The sequence below is a fragment of the Hyperoodon ampullatus genome, assembly GCF_949752795.1.
Source record: "Hyperoodon ampullatus genome assembly, chromosome: 7".
Lineage (NCBI taxonomy): Eukaryota > Metazoa > Chordata > Mammalia > Artiodactyla > Ziphiidae > Hyperoodon > Hyperoodon ampullatus.
The window spans coordinates 9,107,812-9,125,664 of record NC_136920.1 but is presented as its reverse complement, the minus strand read 5'-3'; the positions used below and the strand labels follow the sequence as shown (position 1 = coordinate 9,125,664).

At 60.2% G+C, this 17,853-nt stretch overlaps 3 protein-coding genes across 6 annotated transcripts; all 3 read right to left on the bottom strand.

The window, feature by feature from the left end:
* Positions 1-1,443: 1,443 nt before the first annotated feature.
* RIN1 (Ras and Rab interactor 1) lies at positions 1,444-6,442 on the bottom strand (the record flags this gene model as incomplete). 2 transcript variants are annotated; one of them, XM_079707391.1, is made up of 10 exons in its annotated part: positions 1,444-1,929; positions 2,880-3,031; positions 3,157-3,288; positions 3,607-3,912; positions 4,514-5,251; positions 5,406-5,497; positions 5,640-5,712; positions 5,805-5,919; positions 6,017-6,197; positions 6,357-6,442. In XM_079707391.1, the coding sequence occupies 10 exons, from the start codon at positions 6,440-6,442 to the stop codon at positions 1,444-1,446; spliced, it is 2,361 nt and encodes a 786-aa protein (XP_079563517.1). The 2 variants fall into 2 exon arrangements, with proteins under 2 accessions (XP_079563517.1, XP_079563518.1); XM_079707392.1 differs by having other exon boundaries at positions 3,607-3,726.
* Positions 6,443-7,479: 1,037 nt separating this feature from the next.
* On the bottom strand, positions 7,480-11,893 carry BRMS1 (BRMS1 transcriptional repressor and anoikis regulator; the record flags this gene model as incomplete). Of its 3 annotated transcripts, XM_079708030.1 has the most annotated exons (10): positions 7,480-8,026; positions 8,294-8,403; positions 8,541-8,580; positions 9,081-9,145; positions 10,280-10,372; positions 10,945-11,041; positions 11,126-11,205; positions 11,353-11,480; positions 11,596-11,686; positions 11,755-11,893. In XM_079708030.1, the coding sequence occupies 10 exons, from the start codon at positions 11,891-11,893 to the stop codon at positions 7,961-7,963; spliced, it is 909 nt and encodes a 302-aa protein (XP_079564156.1). In that variant the 3' UTR covers positions 7,480-7,960. The 3 variants fall into 3 exon arrangements, with proteins under 3 accessions (XP_079564156.1, XP_079564154.1, XP_079564155.1); XM_079708028.1 differs by lacking the exon at positions 8,294-8,403; XM_079708029.1 differs by lacking the exons at positions 8,294-8,403; positions 10,280-10,372.
* Positions 11,894-15,561: 3,668 nt separating this feature from the next.
* Positions 15,562-17,036, bottom strand: B4GAT1 (beta-1,4-glucuronyltransferase 1; the record flags this gene model as incomplete). Its single annotated transcript, XM_079709112.1, has 2 exons — positions 15,562-15,753; positions 15,981-17,036. The coding sequence occupies 2 exons, from the start codon at positions 17,034-17,036 to the stop codon at positions 15,562-15,564; spliced, it is 1,248 nt and encodes a 415-aa protein (XP_079565238.1).
* Positions 17,037-17,853: the final 817 nt, after the last annotated feature.

Sequence of the window (17,853 nt, the reverse complement as noted above, 5' to 3'; positions counted from 1 at the left end):
CTGAAATCCCAATGTCCAGGATTTCTACCTTCCAGCTGTCATGTCTGATATATGAGCTGATGTCCCTTTGTGCTCAGTGTCTGAGGGAGCACCTCAGAGACCGGCTAGGGTCCTCCTTCCACCAGGGGCTAGTTCCTTCCCAGGGAGTGGTCCCCTGAGGCTGGCCTCATTCAGACCCCTGACTCCAAGACAGCTGAGGGCCAGAGGTCTTGGCCCTGGCACTGTCCCCAAGTTGCCTGGCAGCTGCAAGACTGCAAACCCCGTGACCACCTACACTGCCGCTGCCCTGGAGCTGCGTCCGTCCATCAGGTCACCCTCTCGGCAGCTTCCTGGGCCATGTGCACCCCCTTGTGGTTGTTGCTGGTATTTTCTTTGCTCACTTGCTGCCCGCTCTGGGCCTCCCTTTGGGGTCTACTGGACCTTGAGGGTTAATCTACTGGTGGTTTAGAACACAAGGAGTAGCTGGAACCTGACCCCTGGTTTGGGTGTGGGGATCCCAATGGCCTCCTGTGTGGTGTCTTAGGAGTCACTTTCCCAAGCCTCAGTGGGTAAAAAGCCAGGCCCTGTGTCCCGTAAAGCTCTTGTGAGGTCCAGGAGAGTCAAGTGCAGAGAAGATGATTTCCAAATCCTCACCTCACTTCAGAAGCCTGTCTCCTCTGTCCCATTCCCTTGGGACATCACAGTGCCTGGGAGGACTTCCCATCTTGGGGAAAGACCAGAACGTGGGTGCTCTCTCAGCTGGACCTGACCCAGTCCCCGGGGCTGCCTGGAGAGCCTCTCCCTTCCGTGAGGGTGGAGAACAGACCCTCGGAGAGGTGTGTGTATGTGTGTTGCTAGCATCCAACCTCCTTCCCTCCCCTTTCCCCTAGTCTGAGCTCTGCTTTGCCACAAAACCATCCATTCTGACCCGTGGAAGACTTCTGGGAGAAGGTAGGGCAGCAGTAGCACCCCGACTTCACAGATGAGGACACTGAGGTTTGGAGGTGCTCGGCCTCCAGGTGGTCTGGGCAGCACTGGGCCCTGACGTCTTGCTGCCTCCCCAAATCCTCCTGACACCCAGGAGTGGGTGGGGCCTTTCAGGGCCTTGAAGCCCCACCCTCCACTGCCAGAGGTGGGGCCCCTGTTGGATTTGTCCCGTTGGGCACACTCACCACTACGGGGTGGCTGGCCTCCGGCTGGGGGAGAAGGATGAGAGGCCAAGGGGCCTTGGGCCCCCCAAACCCCCCTGGGCTTTACTCCAGTGCCCAGATGTGGCCAGTCCAGGCACCTCCCAGCAGGTGTGATCAGAGGGCTGGATAGTCAGAGGAGGTGGCAGACACGGAGCGGCCCGGGGTGGGGAAGACTAGGGGGCTGTGCCTTGGCCAGTGGGGCGGATGGCTCTGGAAGGCCTTCCCAGCAGGCTCAGAGTTCTCTGCCCCAAATGGCCCTCCTGCCCACTCCCAGCTACTCCTCTGCTGCCTGGCTTCCCTCAGCCTCTGGCCCCCTTGGCTGAGTAGGGCCTCCCCTGGCCTGGTCCTCACCCCCCTCGGCCATCGTCTCAGACTCTCCCCTGCTGTCCCTGGGACTGGCTTTGACCTTGGTGTCCCCATCTCCCCGGCCCCCTTTCTCCTCCTCCCTGCCCTCTGCCTCTGGCCTCCCACTGCCCTCCTCTGTGGCAGCCCCCGGTGAGGCCCCCTGGGTCTCGTGCCACTCTGTCCGGCGATAGACGAGGTAGCCGGTGGTGGGGAGCTTGTGGGCCAGGGCTCCAGGGGGCAGGCGGTGGTAGTCCTGCTCCTTGTATAGGAAGAGGCCAAAAGTGTCAGGCTGGGTCACCCGGAACTTGGTGGCACAGAGCTTACTCAGCATGGCAACCGAGGCCCCTGGGGGCACGGCCAGCGTCTTGGAGGTACAGCCACTGCTGGGGTCCTGATAGGCTACGCGGAGGAGGTGCTGTGCAGGAGGAGAAGCAAAATCAAGAACTCAGTCCTGCCTGGTGCGTATCTGGCTGCAAAGCTTGAGGTCTCAGTAGAGGCTTTGCAGGAACAGGGCTGGGATGGTACAGATCCAGTGGTAGAACCAGTGGCAAAAGCTTTTCGAATAAGGTGAGCTCTGAGCGGGGGCTCTGAGGAAAGGAGGGATGTGCTTGGGCTAGCGGGTCACAGCTGCAGGCTGGAAGGACGCCCCAGCAGGCCTCTACAGCCTAACAGTCCTACTCAGGTGGTGCTTACTCTGAGCCCTCAGTACTTGTCCTGAATTAACCCATTTCATCCAAATATCAACCCCAGGAGGCAGATACTATTACCCCATTTTATAGACAAGAAAATTGAGGCACAAAGAGGCTATATAACTTGCCCAAGCTCCCAGAGCCAAAAAGCAGCAGAGTCAGCATTTGGATCCAGGATCTGGCTATCAAATCTGGACTCTTAGCCAAGGCTAGAAAGGATCCCTTGACTGGATGGAAGGAGGGTGAAGGGCAGAGATGCTGTTTGGCTCTGAGGACACCACGCCTGAGCTCAGATGGGAGGGTGAGGGGGTCACGGGCTGGAAGCCTGAGTCCAGTTGGGGGCCAGAAGCCAGGATCTGCCTGCGTCCCTTTCCCTCCCCATGTCATGTCTCAGTTTCCTCACCTGTAAAATGGGGATAATAACGATCCCACTTCAGAGTTTCTGTGAAGATTTAAGGCTGAGCCGCCAGAGCACTGAGCACAGTGCCGGCTCATGGAACGCAGCCTCCAGAAAGGCTGGCTCGGACGTGTGTTGCGCACGGGGCGCTGTTTCTGTCGTGGGGTGATGCAGGACTGGCCTTTCCCCGTCCCCCTCCTTTCCTGGGTCTCACTGGGCAAAGGAGAGGACTGCGCCAGACAGTGCCAGACTCCCCCCGGGGTTGGCCAGTCCTGTTACCTGGAAGCTGTGGGTGGCGGGCAGGCGGCGCTGCTCCCAGAGGCTGAGGGAGCACTGCAGCTCCTGCGAGGGGCTCAGCGGGAGGGTGTGGGCCTCGTTCAGGCCACTCAGCAGGACCAGGCTGGCCGAGAGGCTGGTCAGGTAGTAGCCGCCTGGGACCCAAGGGGAGGAATGCGGCTCAGGCTGGGCGCGAGTGACCTGCTCCTTCCGCCTCCTCTGCTCAGTCAGGGCGCCCCAGCCCCACCCAGACAGAAGGGGAGTGTGTGGGGTCCCTCACCCTCTCCAGTGAGCAAGGCAGGCTCCAGCAGCTCTGACATGTACTCGGCCTCCAGCAGCAGCTCAGGAAGGTCGCACTGGGCCAGGACGAGGCTCAGGAGTGGGAGGAATTCATCGGCCCCCGCACCCTCCCCTGTGGGTGGTGGAGGAGGAAGCTTCAGGCTCCTCTGGGGCCCCAGGGTCAGAATCCACTACTTGTCTTAGACAAGGACCCTCCCCTCCGCCTGCCAGGCCTTGGGTACTGTGGTCTCTATGGCAACCAGGGGGCAAGGCCTGGGGAGTGGACGCTCCATTTTCTGGGCCACAGTTTTACCATCTGTGAAATGGGAGGGTTGGACCCTTCTTTTTTTTTTTTTTTTTTCCTCCCTGCTGTGCCATTCCTGGAGCCTCTGCCTGGTGGCCTGCCTCTGACTTGGCAGGGGCCAGTGGGAGATGGTGGGAGGGGGCATACCTGCCTGGGTCCTCAAGGCTGTGTAGAGCAGTTTGCAGGCCTGCAGGAGCCGCTTGACCTGGGCGCTGGGTGAGTAGGCACGAAGTAGCTGCAGTAGCTTCTGGCGCACCTGTTCCACCTCTACTGGGGGGGGCAGGCTTAAGTGGGACCCGAAGGCTCTGGGGCCCTGGGCCCGGGCCAGGCAGAGGCCTTCAGCCAGGCGGCCCAGGGAGCCGTTGGCGGAAAGACGGCGCCGCAGGCGGGCCACCAGGATGGGCCGGAGAGGCTTGAGCACGGAGCGATGTAGCGACTTCTCCAGGACGCATTCTGCGGGGGAGAGGTAGGCAGGGGTCAGGGGAGCCAGAGCAGGGGTAGGGGGCAGAGTCCCTGGGAGGAAGGGCATGATCAGGAGAGGAGAGGGACGAAAAAGAGGAGGAACCTTGGGACTTCCCAGGTGGCGCAGTGGTTAAGAATCCACCTGCCAATGCAGGGGACACAGGTTCGTTCCCTAGTCCGGGAAGATCCCACGTGCCGCGGAGCAACTAAGCCCGTGTGCCACAACTACTGAGCCTGTGCGCCACAACTACTGAAGCCTGTATGCCTAGAGCCCGTGCTCCGCAACAAGAGAAGCCACCCCAATGAGAAGCCTGCTCACCGCAACGAAGAGAAGCCCCTGCTCACCGCAGCTACAGAAAGCCCGCGCGCAGCAACGAAGACCCAATGCGGCCAAAAATAAAATAAATAAAGAGTTGGAAACTTGGTGACAGGGAGGCAGGCGGTGGACAGAATTTGCTTGAATGGTGGTGAGACAAGGTGGATTTGTAAAGCAGCAGAACAGACTGAGAGACAGGCTGGCAGTGTGGGGAGGCAGAGAGAGTGGAATGGGGAGATGGGGCTGAACCGGCAGAGCCCCGGGCTGGAGTCTCACCCAGCCTTTCTGGTGGCAGCAGCTTCTCGGGGCCCAGCTCCGCGCTCAGCATGGCTCGGGCCCGGCTCAGCGCCTCGCGGATACCCTGCAGCTCCTGGGTCTCAGGGCCGGCCCGCACCTGGGTCAGTAGGTCCTGCACCAGCTGGCCCACGGCTGTGTGTCGGTCCTGCATCAGCGCTGCGGCTGCCCGGCCCACCTGCCGCTCGGGCGCCAGCAGGGAGCAGAAGGCAGCGCTCATGGACCGAAGCAGGGGCCGCCGGCGGCCCAGGCGTGGTGAGGTTGCTGGGCTCCCCTGGGACCCTGGCACCCCCTCCTCCTCTGAGCTGCTGGGGGAGCCGCAATCCACCTCCTGGAGGGAAGGCAGTGGCGGGAGGCTGGGGCCGGTGCCCCCTGGCACACGGTACCCCACTGAGCTCTCCCTCCGCAGCAGCTGGCGAGAGGGCAACCTGTCTGTCTGGTTGGGGGCTGTCCCTGGCAGCACTGGGACTGGGGGAGGCGGCACAGCTGGTGGAGACAGGGGGCTGGAGGTCTCTGTGGACACACGCACTTTGAAGCTCCTCTTGAATTTCTCCCGCTTGGTGGGGCCCAGGTCCCCTGGGAACAAGGGGTTGAAGAAACACAAGGCAGCTCCAGTGCCCTGGTCCAGCTCTTGTGGGGACCGGGGCTTCAGCCGGGGCAGCAGTGGGCCTTCAGATGGGCCTGGCTGAGCCTTGGTGTTGAGGGAGGAGCTCCAGAACTCTAGGGAAGAGAAACAGGTTGGGGCCTCAGGGGGTTCAGGGAGGGGGCCCAACCGAGGGAAAGGCACAGGCTTCAGGCGGTGTGCCCATGCCTTCCCTTTCCCTCTTGGCCTCAGCTTGTCCATCTGAGCAACGGGTAGCAGGGGAGCCCTCACCAATGCCCAGATGGGAGATGGCTTCCAGCTCCTTGCGGGTGGCTGCCTGGCGGATGGCTCTGGGGAGCTGAAGCGGGAGGAGAAGAATGTCCCTGAGGCCGGAGAGGGGAGCAAAAAGTCAGGAGTGAGGAAAGCTCCGGGCTGTGGGCACTGAGAGCGTCTGTGGGGGAGGAGGACAGGGTATCCCAGGGAGCAGGGCCCCATGGCCAGCAGGCGCCCTGCAGGCAGGCTCACCGGGTGTGGCAGTAGGCACAGACGAGCTGGACCAGGTCCAGGAACACAAGCTCTGAGCCCTCCAAGGAGACGCCTGAGGGACGGGAAGTGAGGTTGTTCTCTGGGGAACCCCGGTGCCCTGCCTTGATGGCTTCCAGCCCCTCCCGCCAGGCCGGTCCCTCTCACCCCCAGGGCTCTCCTGGATGTAGTGGCTGGAGACGAAGGAGGGGCCGCTGGCCTCCGGCAGCCGCATGCACAAGGCTTGGCACTGGCGAGTGTTAGATTTCCGTACCAGGAATGTCTGCGAGTGGACAGGGGTCGGAGGCTCAGGACCTCCGCGTCCAGCCCCTCTCCCTCCCACCCTCGGCCACAAGCCCCAGGGGTGGGGGAAGACTCACCCCGGGGGGCTCGGTCCTCAGCACGTGCAGCGCGGCCGCGGCGTTGGCCCGCAGCTGCAGCCACACGGGCCGGGTAAGCAGCAGGCGCTCCCGCAGGCTCACGGTGCGCCCGGGTTGCTGGGGCCCACCTGCTCGTGCCCCGCTGGCATCAGGCACATCGTACAGCGGGTCCCGGGCTGGCCTGCGGGCAGGCACCAGATCTGAGCAGGGGTCCAGGGGCTGGGACCTTTGCTCAACCCTCTCCCCCTCCTTTGCCCCAGGACAGACCCAGTTCTGTGGGCCCCCCCACCCACTGCCCCACCCGGCTGCCCCACCCGGCTGCCCTTCCAACTTCACTAACTTTTCTCTCTCCAGGTGCCCAGGTGCGAAGCTGGTTGGGCTGGGGGCTCCGAGAAGGCCTGCTCCAGACTCTCCAGGGGCTTCCATGGCTGGGAGCTCCTTCGGTGTCTCCGGGGACTCAGGAAGAGAATCCAGCCCCCAAGGCAAACGCGCTCACATTCCCAGTGGTGAGTAACACTTCCTGAGGGCGGTTCACCCTGTCACAGCCGCCAGTTAACTCTTGTGTGTCCACGCAGCCCGGGCAGTGCCTGCTTCCTCCGTTCTGGACCCAGCCTCTGGCGGCAGGGATCGTCTCCATGCAAGTGGCCCTCCGAGGGCCCCAGCTGTGGGGCTACCACCGCCACACAGTGCGTCCTGCAGCCTTGCCAGCCTCCTCGAATCATACAGGTGGGCAGGAAGGGGTTAAGCAGGGCCCATCTAGATCGGCACAGGTCTCGCCTTTGGGGCAGCCTTTGGGGCACCTTTACGACTGTGGTCAACTGCTCATCTGTCCACAGTCTTGAGGTCAGCCTTGAGGGAGAGCGCCCCCTACAGGTCACCGATGACGCATTCCTGAGCTTAACTTGCGCTTTGGGATTTCAGGTTGCCGTGGAGAAAGGATGCTGTGTCTCCATGGAAACTAACCTCTTTGCTTAACTGAGGTTCTGGGGGTGGTTCTAACAGTCAGCGCTAAACAGGGGGGAGTCTGGCTGTGAGGTCGTCAGAACATGGCGCTGCTGCCAGCTGCCTCCCACGCACACAGGCTCTGCCAGCCTGCCTTGCCAATCTGCCAAGTGACTGGGGCAGGTGCAGACATGATCCAGTCTCCAAGCACCGAGTACCCAGTCCCCGTCCCCACCCAAGGCCACGTGCTCTGCCTGTGCCACATGTTGCTTCAGACGTTGCTCACCAGCACCAGGCAGTCCAGGGCCCTGCCCCCCACCTCTGGGGAGCAGGCGAGTGGGAGACCCCCCTTCCCCAGCCTATACCCCAAGTCACGAGTGGGTAGGCTCCCGCTAGGCAGTGAGAAGAGGTACCAGGGACCCCAGAAGAGACTGCCTGTCACAAGCACTCTCCATGAGAGCCCTGATTCCCTTGCAAGGTAAATTAGACACACGCTGGTCACGCCAGAGTCCCAGGAAAGGTTTTAATTCCAGTCCCTGAGATCTGGGAGGCGGACACCAGGAACCACCTTGAGAAGGAAGACCTGGGGAGCCTGCCTTCTCACCTCCAGCAACAGCCAGGACACAAAGGTCCCCCAAATATCATTTCTGGCCCAGAGTTCCCGTGAAGTGGGACCCAGCTCACTGGCTCGGTGACTAGGGAGCCGGGTCCAAGGTCAGCAGAAAGGATGCTGCTTTGGCTTAAGATGAGGCACATCTTCATCAGGGAGGGCACCGCGGAGGCTGACCTTCGGTGGGGGCAGGTGGTGGGCTAGCCGGGGATGGAGGAGACAGTGTTGCCTGGCTAGGGCAGCTCCAGGCCACAGTTGAACAGGGCCCCGAGGAGGGCCAGAGGAGGAGTCCAGACCAGTGGTGGATGGACGGGAGGGCCACAGCAGCACTGGAGGGCTGGCTGGGCAGACGCTGAGGGGCCTGTCAGTCTGCCTTTCTGCAGCAGGTAAGTTCAAATGCTGGGTTTGCTGCCAGCTGCTCCAAGGGCCCCCTGGCTGTGAACAGCAGGGTCAAGGTCCTGGGGGTACACAGGAAGGGAAAAATCACTGCAGGTGAGAGGATGGCGAACCAAGAGGGAAGCAGGCACTTCATATTGGGGACTGAGAGGAGTGGCCTCAGTCTGGCCCAGAGCAGGCAAGGCCAGGAGGGCGCAGGTCAGCTCCACACCCGATTCCTGGGCCTTTCTGGTACTCTGGGCCCTCCAGGCCAGCTGCTAGGGCTCAGCACTCCACCCTCCCTAACCAGAGCTGGCAGGGCAGGTCCATCACCTAGCCCCATTACCCACCCCCGCCCTAACTCCCACAATGCCCTCACACCCAGACCGTCCTGACTCTCTCAGGCCACTGATCTGACACAAACCCTGCCTCCCTCTGGGCTCCTTTCCTGGAGGCTGGGCTGGGGGAGGGAGAACAACCCCGGTGGTTTGTGGGTTTTTTTTTTTTACCAGGGATCAAACCCATGCCCCCTGCAGTGGAAGCGCGGAGTCTTAACCACTGGACCGCCAGGGAAGTCCCGACCCCGCTGGTTCTTACCATCTGATTTTCTCTTCTGAGGGGACACGGCTGCTCTTGCCTGGGTGGGTAAGAAGAAACCCCCCTGAGAGCCTGCCTCCAGCTTGGCAAGTCCCCCCTCCACCATCAGCCTTTCTGGGGTGGAGGCGCTGCTGGGTCTGGGCTGCACTCGAGGGGTTGCCGGGGGATAAGACCCCTTCTAGGCAAACGTTTGATGTGCTCTCCTGTCAGAGACCCAGGCAGCCCAGCTGCTTTCCCGCCTTCCCGCCCTCCCTTTACCCCCCGACCCCATCAAAACCTGCCCTGCAACGAGGAAGGGGCTGATGTACACTAGAAACTCCCTCCTCCAGGCCAGCCTCAGGCCAAAGGAGGCTTGGGAGCTCAAGCAATGCCAGGGAACCTGGGCTGGAGGCAGAGGGTGCCGAGGGCTGGGCAGAGAGCTCCCCAGGCTCTCAGGAAGTCCACACGTGGAGAGCCTGCAAAGACCAAAGCTGGCATCTGGTTGGGGAGGGGGCGCTGCACTGCCAGCCCCCATCCTGAGACAGGCAGCACCGGACCCACCTTTTTGATGGCCGTCCAGTCCTCCAGGATGTCGATCTCCTGCAGCATGTACACGATGTAAGGGCCTGCAATGGGGGTCAAGGAAGCAGGAAGCCTGGTGGAGGGGGCAGGTGACGGGTCTTGGCCCGGGAGCTCCAACACTCAGGAGAGGCGGTGCCGTGGACAGCGGGGCAGGGAGCCGAGGACCTTGATAAGAGCTCCAGCTCCACCTCCTACCTCCTAGCCCCCGGGTGGAGGGGTGGCATGGCTATGGCCTATTTCACCCACTCCACGGGGGCCTTCCAGCCTCAACCCTACTACTCCTCAGCTCCCCTCACCTCTTCTCCGGTCTCAAGGTCAGAAGGCCAAGGTCCATGCCACCCACTCAGGGATCTGGCCCCTTTCCCCATCTACAAAGAGACTCTAGTCTTCTCTGTCCTGAAAACAACCCTCCTTCGGTCTCACACTCCCCTGTGGGGACCAGCCACTCTGTCCCCCTGATGTCTCCACACCCTCACCTCCCATTCACCCTTCAAGTCTCTGCAGTCCAGATTCTTCTCTCCCTCCCTGCGTGAACCTGATTCCCACCACCAGGAGGTCAGTGCCCTGAGAATCTGGTTGCTGCAGGAACATGAGGGGTGGGGTGGGGTGCACAAGAGAATTCAATTCAATTCAACTCCGAGCTGCTGTGCCAGGAGGGAGGAAGGCACAGCAGGCCCTGGACCAAAGGGACTCACGCCTGGGGCGGGGCAGAGATGACGATGCCCAGGTAGGAGGCAGGTGCCCCAGTTTAGGTACAGGGGTAATACTTAAATAGCCATTTCGGTGGAGAAACCAGGAGAGGCTTCGTGGAGGAGGTAACAACCGAGATGAGCACTGAGCAGGCACACAGGCAAAGGCAGCCGATAGGAGAGTGGAAAGTCAGCAAAGGCATGGGGGTGGGAAAGCCTGGGACATCATGGGAAAGCCAGAAGGGGCTCAAAGGAGATCTCACTCAGGAAATTATGGGGAAATCTCTGGATGGATGTTTCTATTTTTTACAGTCCACACAGCCTAGGAGGACCCCGCAAAAAATCCCTGACGGCTGGATTTGACTGGACATGGCCACAGGATGCCAGATGACCACAAGTGAGTCTGGTCTGCCTCTGTCTTCCGTGTCCCTCCACCCTCCTCCGCCCTGACCTCTTGCCCAGCTCGGGCCACCGTGGGGGAAAGGATACCGGAAACAAGAGGGGCCTTCTTCCTCTTGCTGGGCGGCAGGGATCCCCAGGTCTTCGAGCTGCCTCTGGCGTGCAGTTTGTCATCCCACCACTCTGTGCCCCAGACCAGGGTCAGGATCAGGGTGCCGGCCATCCCAGGACGCCCCACCCCTGTAGCCTGCGTCCCTCACCCGGGCCACGTCAGCCCTTCCCCATCACCCGCGCCCCTACCCCAACCAGGGCAGTGCAGAGAAGCCTGGGCTTGGGGTTGGAAGCTGAGTTCAACCCTGGGAAAGAGGTCACCGTGATTTTGTGAGCCTCGGTTTCTTCATCTGTTTCATGGACAAGGGTACAGTAATAATTCCTCCCTCCCCAGTGCCCTGTATGAACGTCTGCCTGTGGACATGGAGAGGACTTGGCCATGGCATGTGCGTGTGTCAGAATGACACCTCCGTTCTGGAAATCGAGCAGGGGGGCAGGGGACCTGCTCTTCCTGAGTCCCCACTGTGTGCCAGGCTCTGGGCTAGGCGCTTCCCTGGCTGCTTTCATTCAGTCCCCACAGTGACCACGAAGCAGGTCCTCTTACAACCCCCCTGTGCAGGCGGGGAAGCTGAGGCCCAGATGGGGGGCAGGCACTGAAGGCACAGGGCCTGGGGCAGGGGTGCCCAGCCGGCCGCTCGCCTCACCAGAGCTGATGTCCAGGCTCTGGCGGTCCTCCTCCAGCCTCTGGATCCGCTCCTGCAGCTCCCCCTGCAGGGTGTCGTAGAGCAGCAGCTTCTCACTCTGGAAGAGGCAGAGTGGCTCAGCCAGGCAGGCCGGGGCGGCCACTTCCGTCCCCACCCAGCGCCCAGCGCCCGGTACATTCACCTCCAGGTGCTGCTTGGCTCCCTGCAGCTCACACTCGTACTTGTTCCTGATCACGTCCAGACAGAAGCCCTTGTAAATCCCTGTGGAGGGAGGGAGAGGGAGGTCCTGCTTGGCCGGGGACCCAGGGGCCCATAAAGGGGGGCCAGGAGCATGGGTGAGGCAGGGCAGGGACGAGAGGGGAAGGGGACAGAGAGCCATGGCTTCTGGTAGGGGAACAGGGCACAGACCTGCCACCTGAATGCGGATCTTGAGGCTCCGCTGCAGCCCCCCGAGAGGCTCTGTGTATTCGGGCGCCCTCTCAGCTCCCACCTCCTCCAGCCGCACCCGCAGCTGACTCAGCCGTTCCCTGAACAACCTGGGAGGTAAGAGGCAGCCGCGCACCCGTGTGCTCGCCCGTCAAACACGAGCGGAGCGCCCGCTCCACAGCAGGCCCCAGCCAGCCCTGCCCGGCCCCAGGGCCCCTTGCTCACTTCTCCTTCAGCTCCGAGAACTGCTTCTCCAGGTCCAGCATTTCACTGACGCACTCGCTGCGGCGGCGCTCGTAGTCCTCATCGTCCATCTCTGGGACAAGAGGCCAGTCAGGGCCGGCGGAGCAGGGGCGGGCGGGCGCACGGGTGTGTGGGGCTCACCTGAGCTCTCCTCCTCGGACTCGGTCTGGCTGCCGCTCCGTTCCTCCTCGCTCTCTTCCTCCTCCCCATTCATCTCGGCGGCTGAGTCGCCCTCTGCTTCCATCTCCTCCGTGTCTTTGCTTGGAGGCTGGACAGGCATCTGGGCTCTGGGAGTAGGAGTGGAGCCATCACTCGCCACTGCCCAAAGCTCTGAGCGGGAAAGTGGCCACTTGGGAAGTCAAACCAAGCCTCACTGCAGACAGGGACAACCGGGGGGGTGAGTGGACTCGCCACACCCTGGGCACACACTGGGTGGGGCAGGTGCAAGTGGCCCTGCCTGCACATCTCCCGGAAGCCTGGGAGCCACAGAAAGGCCCGTGCCCTTGGACGCTGCTGGTGATCCCAGTCCCGGGAATAGTGGCCAAGGTGACGATCCATAAGATGGGAAAGGCCAAGGGTGGGCTCCCCGCTGTCTGTGGGGCCCAAACTTCTGACTGGGGCTTTCAAGGCCCTGCATAGACTGGACTTGAACTGCTGGTCCAGCTCCTTCACCCCACCTTCTAACGCTTAGTTCTCAGATACACCATGCACTTCCTCCCCAGCGCCCCCCGCCCGCCGTGCTGCACCTTCTATGATGCCACCCACTTCTCTTCCCGAGAACACTCTACAATGCTCGTCTTCTCACTGTGCTCAAATCCTATCTCCCTCTTCTTCCTCTAAGACCTCACGTGATCAGTGCTCCCGTCTTCTGCATCCTCCACTCTCCCTCTTGACAGCTCTGTCCCATGAAACTTTAGACGCACTCAGGAATTTCCCACCATATAGAAAAATCAGAAACACAAAACTTCACCCCACTCCACTCAACTGCCCCCCGTTTTCCAGGCCTTGCTCTTCCTACTTTCACCTCCTGCTTGCTCCAGTCTGTTTCTGTACCATCGCTCTCAGCTGCAACTGATCCTGCAGAGTTAACAGATGACCACCTTGTACCTAATGCCAGTATTTTTTGGTGCTTACCTCAGGCTGACTTCTCAGCAACACTGAACACTGTTAAGCATTCCTTCTTTTATTCACTCATTTAATCTTTATTGAAAATCTAATATATGCTAGGTACCATCAGACAGCATGGTAGGAAGCAGGCACAAGTGTGACAGAAAGACAGTCTCTGACCTCAAGGAGTTTACAAGTTCCTGGATGAGAGAGAGGCCAAGAAGCAGATCATTACTGTGGGGTGAGAAGAGTTAAGACGAGGGGCATATGTGAGAGACAGCTAAACTGGGACCTGGAGCCTGCTGCAGTTTTGAGGGCAGAGGAAGATGGGCCAGACAGATGAGCTGAGCTGGTTGAGGGAGGGAGCATTCTAACCAGAGTGAGTAGCGTAAGCAAAGACCCCGAAAGGAGAGAAGGGACAGGGTTGGGACACCTGGGTCTAAGCCTCAGAGAGAAATCTGGGCTGCAGAGATCTGGTCATCACATATAGTGAGCTCTTCAGGCCTTGGGAGAGGGTGCAACCAGCAAGGCAGAATGTGTGGAGAAGGGGCTCGTGATGGAACTCCCAGGGTCACCAAAGGGGCAGATGATGCGACCCCTGCAAAACAGAAGGAAAGTAGCAAGAGATGGAGGAGGGAAAACTCAAAGCATGGAGAGAACTTCAGAACGAAGGAGACGTGACAGTGCCAAGTGCGGCCAAAAGATCACCCAAGAGGAAGAATATATAGTCTTCTCAACAGATCATCTCTTTGTCTACTGGGGGCTTCTGGTTCACTGTGATGTGCTTGTCTGGGAACTTTTTTTGTAGTCCTTTAGCTCCGTGTAGACACCCTTCCTTATTTATTTACATGTCTATTTGCCCGTTCTCGTGTCTGTCTCCCCAACCAGTCTGTAAGCCTCACCAGGGCTGGGCTGCACATGCGCTTTATTCGCCTAGCACAGTACTAACTCATCTAATGACTGGAGGATTTGCAAATACAGATTAAACCAAACAAACTTTTGCAGGGCAGGGATTGGCTTTTACTTCTTGGTAGCCCCTGGCCTCTGTAGTGGTAGCAAACGTCAATTCAAGTAAATTAACTGGCCTAGCCTAGAGGACAGTTTTGAAACATTCCTCAATGGTTTCACAAATGATCTGACCCTGACCTGAAAACCTCGGTTCTCCAAACCAGCCTCATCTTTCCCATTCTCAAGCCTCAGTTCCTGTATTTCCCAAACTTCGCAATTCCTCTTCACTGTTAAATATATTTATTTTGGAAGACGCAGCGGTAGGTAAGTCCTACTTTTCCGGACCAGAAAGGGTGAGGGGTTGGGGGAGGTCTCTCCAGCAGTCTGAGTCTACTGGGTGAGCTAAATTAAATCACACCCTCCCCCTCCTTACCCTGGGTATAAAAAGAGAATAATAAAGATTGCAAGCGGTAAGGAATGGAAAAGCAAATTATAAGGCACTGTGCACCGGCAGTTTATCTCTCAGAAAGTGAGCATGTCGAGGGCAGGCCTCCTCGGAAGGAAGATTCTTCCCCACCCTCGAAGAAGCCAACACAGCCCCTCTACGGCGCGCCGAGAGCCTCCCGTCCCGCTCCATCTGCGTACGCGCGGGTGCGGGCGGGACAATCACTGGCTCTTTCACGGCCAGCACCGGTCCCGCGGCCCCCGGCACGCATCCGGCCGGTTAAGTCTCCGCTTCGGCCCTGGAGATTGGGCCGGCTCCGACCCACTGGCCGGAGAGGGCGAACCAGGCGCCAGGGTTGGCGTTACGCACCCGTGGGGAGTGGGGCCTCCGGCCTCACGTCCGAGACTCCCTGAGAGGTACCGGAGGCTGCCGGTACTGGCCGCCGCCGCGGGGCTCCCGGAAGCGCCGAGCGAGCCTTTTCTCCGGAGGCGAGAGCCTGTCCACGCTTCCGCATGCGTCATCAGCAGGCGCCCGTCGGGGTGCTCACAATTGGACAGCTGGGGGCGAGGCATGCCGGGACACCGCGGGCCGGTTCCCATAGCAACCGACTGAAATTCACACAGGCTTTCAACAGGCAGGAAAGGCCCTTGTGCGTTTCTTGCTCTGCCGCCCGCGCGCCTCGGTCCGCAGCCACCACCCAAGGCTTGAAAGGGGAGAACCCGCGACCTGCTCCCCCACCCCGCCCGGTTCAGGAGAGTAACGGAGCCGGCTTTAGGTGTGAACACTCATTTATTTACACATTGTAGTCAGTAGGCAAATTACCCAGCCCAGCCTATTCAGGGGTCCAGATCTCAGACTCCCACGCACAGAGCCTGCAGACCCATCCCTTCTCCAGGGCCCCCGAGACGGAGGCCTAAGACAACCAGGAAGTTGCCTAAAAGCTAAGAACTAAATTCAACGCCTTCAACTGATTTCTTTCCAAAATGCCCATTTTGTTAAGTACTCAGACTTCTCAGCTCTGCCCCATTCATATTTTGCTCTCCTACAGCCCACCCACCCAAGAGTGTTAATAATAATAACAATAATAACAACAATAATAATACTGTAATAATATTAATAATACTTCACATTTGTACGAAGCTTACAGAATGTTTTCACATGTAGCATCTCATCTGAACCTCCTAACAGTTCTGTGAGGTAGGTATTCTCACCTCCCTTTAACAGATGGGGTAACTGAGGCTCAGAGAGAGAACGGGATTTGCTCAAGGCCACACAACTAGTTAGTGATTAAGCTAGGACTTGATCCCAGCATCCCATACTCAAGTCCAGTGTTCAAACACCACAGCTGCCACTGTAAAGTGGAGTGACATTTCTTACCCCAGTCAGGCCTGAGGGGCGGCCTAAGGAGTGAGGAGGCTGAGACTTCTCAGACTAGGGGAGGGAGGGGCTCAGCAGTGACGTGGGGAGTCAGGGTACTTGGCTTTCAACTCCTGTTTGAACTGACGGTAAAGGATCTTATTGTGCTGATTTTCGGCCTCTTTCTGGGGATGGAATTTCAGAGCTTCTTTGAAGCCCTTATGAACCAGGAAACCTTCGTTCAGCACCTCGAAATCGAATCCTGCCACGTGCAGCTCACAGGCCTGTGGGGGGAGAGACAGGTCAGCAAAATTGGATGACATTCCTAGGGCAGAGACTGACATCCCTGCTCGCTCCAGCATTCCTGTTCCTCTGGAGGCGACCATCCAACCACCTCCTGAACTATGATCCCTCCTGCCTCACTGCCTCTTTTCCATCCAGAGCCACTCATAGCTCCCTGATCCCACCATCCATCCTGCCCCATTTCCCCTGCCCTCTCCCTTATGAGCACCTGGCTGATACGATTGAAGCCATACTGCCGAAAGCGCTCGTCGAAGTTGGGCACCTTGCCTCCGGCCACGTAGAATGGCTCCCAGGGGTCTTGCCAGGGCACCACGTAGGCAGGCCTCAGCAAGGTCTCTTCTGGCAGGTTGACCCAGCGGGAGTAGTTGGTGGGCGCCTGGCAGGGGGTGCACAGCCCATAATAAAAGGGCCGCACCTCGCCCACCTGGTAGAGCTGCAGCAGCTCGTTTTTGTTCGTGGGCATGCGGCGGGCTCGACGGATCTCGAAGGCAGGCACCACCAGCGCTGTGCCCGCCCACTGCTTGCTCTGATCCAGCATTTCTCGCAGGCCTCTCCACAGCCCCTCACTGGGCACCATGTCCACGTCGATTACCAGGGCATAGTTGGCCCCCTCACGAGCCAGATTCCTCAGCAGGTTATTGGGGTAGGAGACATTGGTGCCCAGCGCGTAATTGATCCCGGGCTGGGCCACCCTGGCTAGCTTGTCAAAGACCTCCTGGCAGGACCGCAACAGGGCAAACTCCCCTGGCTCCCGGGGGTCGGGCACGGCGGCCTCATAGCGTGAGGGGCACACAAGGTGCATGGCAACCCTGGCACGCATATCGGGGCAGTGGCTGCTCAGCGCGTAGGTCAGCACCGTGGCCAGCTGCGCCTCCTCCTTGGTGGCGGCGAACACCGACACGGATAGCGGGCCCTCCCAGCGCTCCAACAGGCCCGATAGGTGCAGCAGGTTGTCCACACTGGCGTGAGTGGCCAGGATCACATCGTTGGGGTCCATGGTGGTCTTCAGTAGGCCCCTGTAGACGCGATAGTCGCCGCTAGCGTCCAGGACGCCTCCGGAGGCCAGCGCGGTGCGGAGCTGCGCCTTGACTTGGTCCACCGACCGGGGGGACGGGGGAAAGAATTCAAAATATTGGTCTTGCTCCTCCTGCCCGTGCAGCCCGGACAGCAGCGACAGGTAGAGCAGCTGCAGCATCGCCACCAGCATTAGCGCGGCCAGCAGCAGCTGGTAGAAGGCGCACCGTATGGCGTAGGACATCTGCATGGCTCTCGCGGCTCGCGGCGCGCAGCAGAGACCACCGGGCCGCAGCCTCTTGCCTGCCGCCGCAAGCCCGGATTTACCGCAGACTGCCGAGCGCGGCCGAGGCGAGCCGAGGCGAGCCGAGTCCCTCGCGCAGCCGCGCCCGCCCGCCCGCGCCGGCCTCGGGCGCGCCAGCTCGCCCCCTGTGCACCGGGAGGAGCTACTGCATTCTCTGCCCGCGCCGCGCGCTTTGTAAACGCTGGAAACTGCCCGCCACCGCTCCGCCGCGCCTGCTGGGTTCCCAGGGACAGGCACCCCCTCCTCCGGGTCAGTGCGCGACCTCCTGGACCAAGCGCGTCCTGAAACCCCGCCGCGCTCGTCCCCGACTTAGGGAGGGAAAATTGTGGCAGAGCTTGGCTGCAGAGTGGTGAAGGATGGCGCGGGTTCCCGCCTGTGGCAGGCGGAAAGGAACACAAAAAGCCGCTTTCTGTCCGCCGTCTCTTCCTCCTCTAGGTCTCATCAGGTCTGTACTGAGGGGTGCCTGCGAGGGTCCCGGGAGGCGCGGAGATGAGAGATAAAGGATGTGGAAAAGCGTGCTGTACGTGGGACGAGGTGGCCGAGTGGTTAAGGCGATGGACTGCTAATCCATTGTGCTTTGCACGCGTGGGTTCGAATCCCATTCTCGTCGGTCGTGTTTTACACTGGAGATGATTCTTAATTTTCACAACCCGATGTCTGGAGCAGCGGGTCGAAAGAGAACCGAACAAGAGGTGGGACCCAGTTCCGTCCGGACCGGGCCTCTCTTCTGTCTTTGTTCAACGTGCATTCGTGGCCGTTTCAT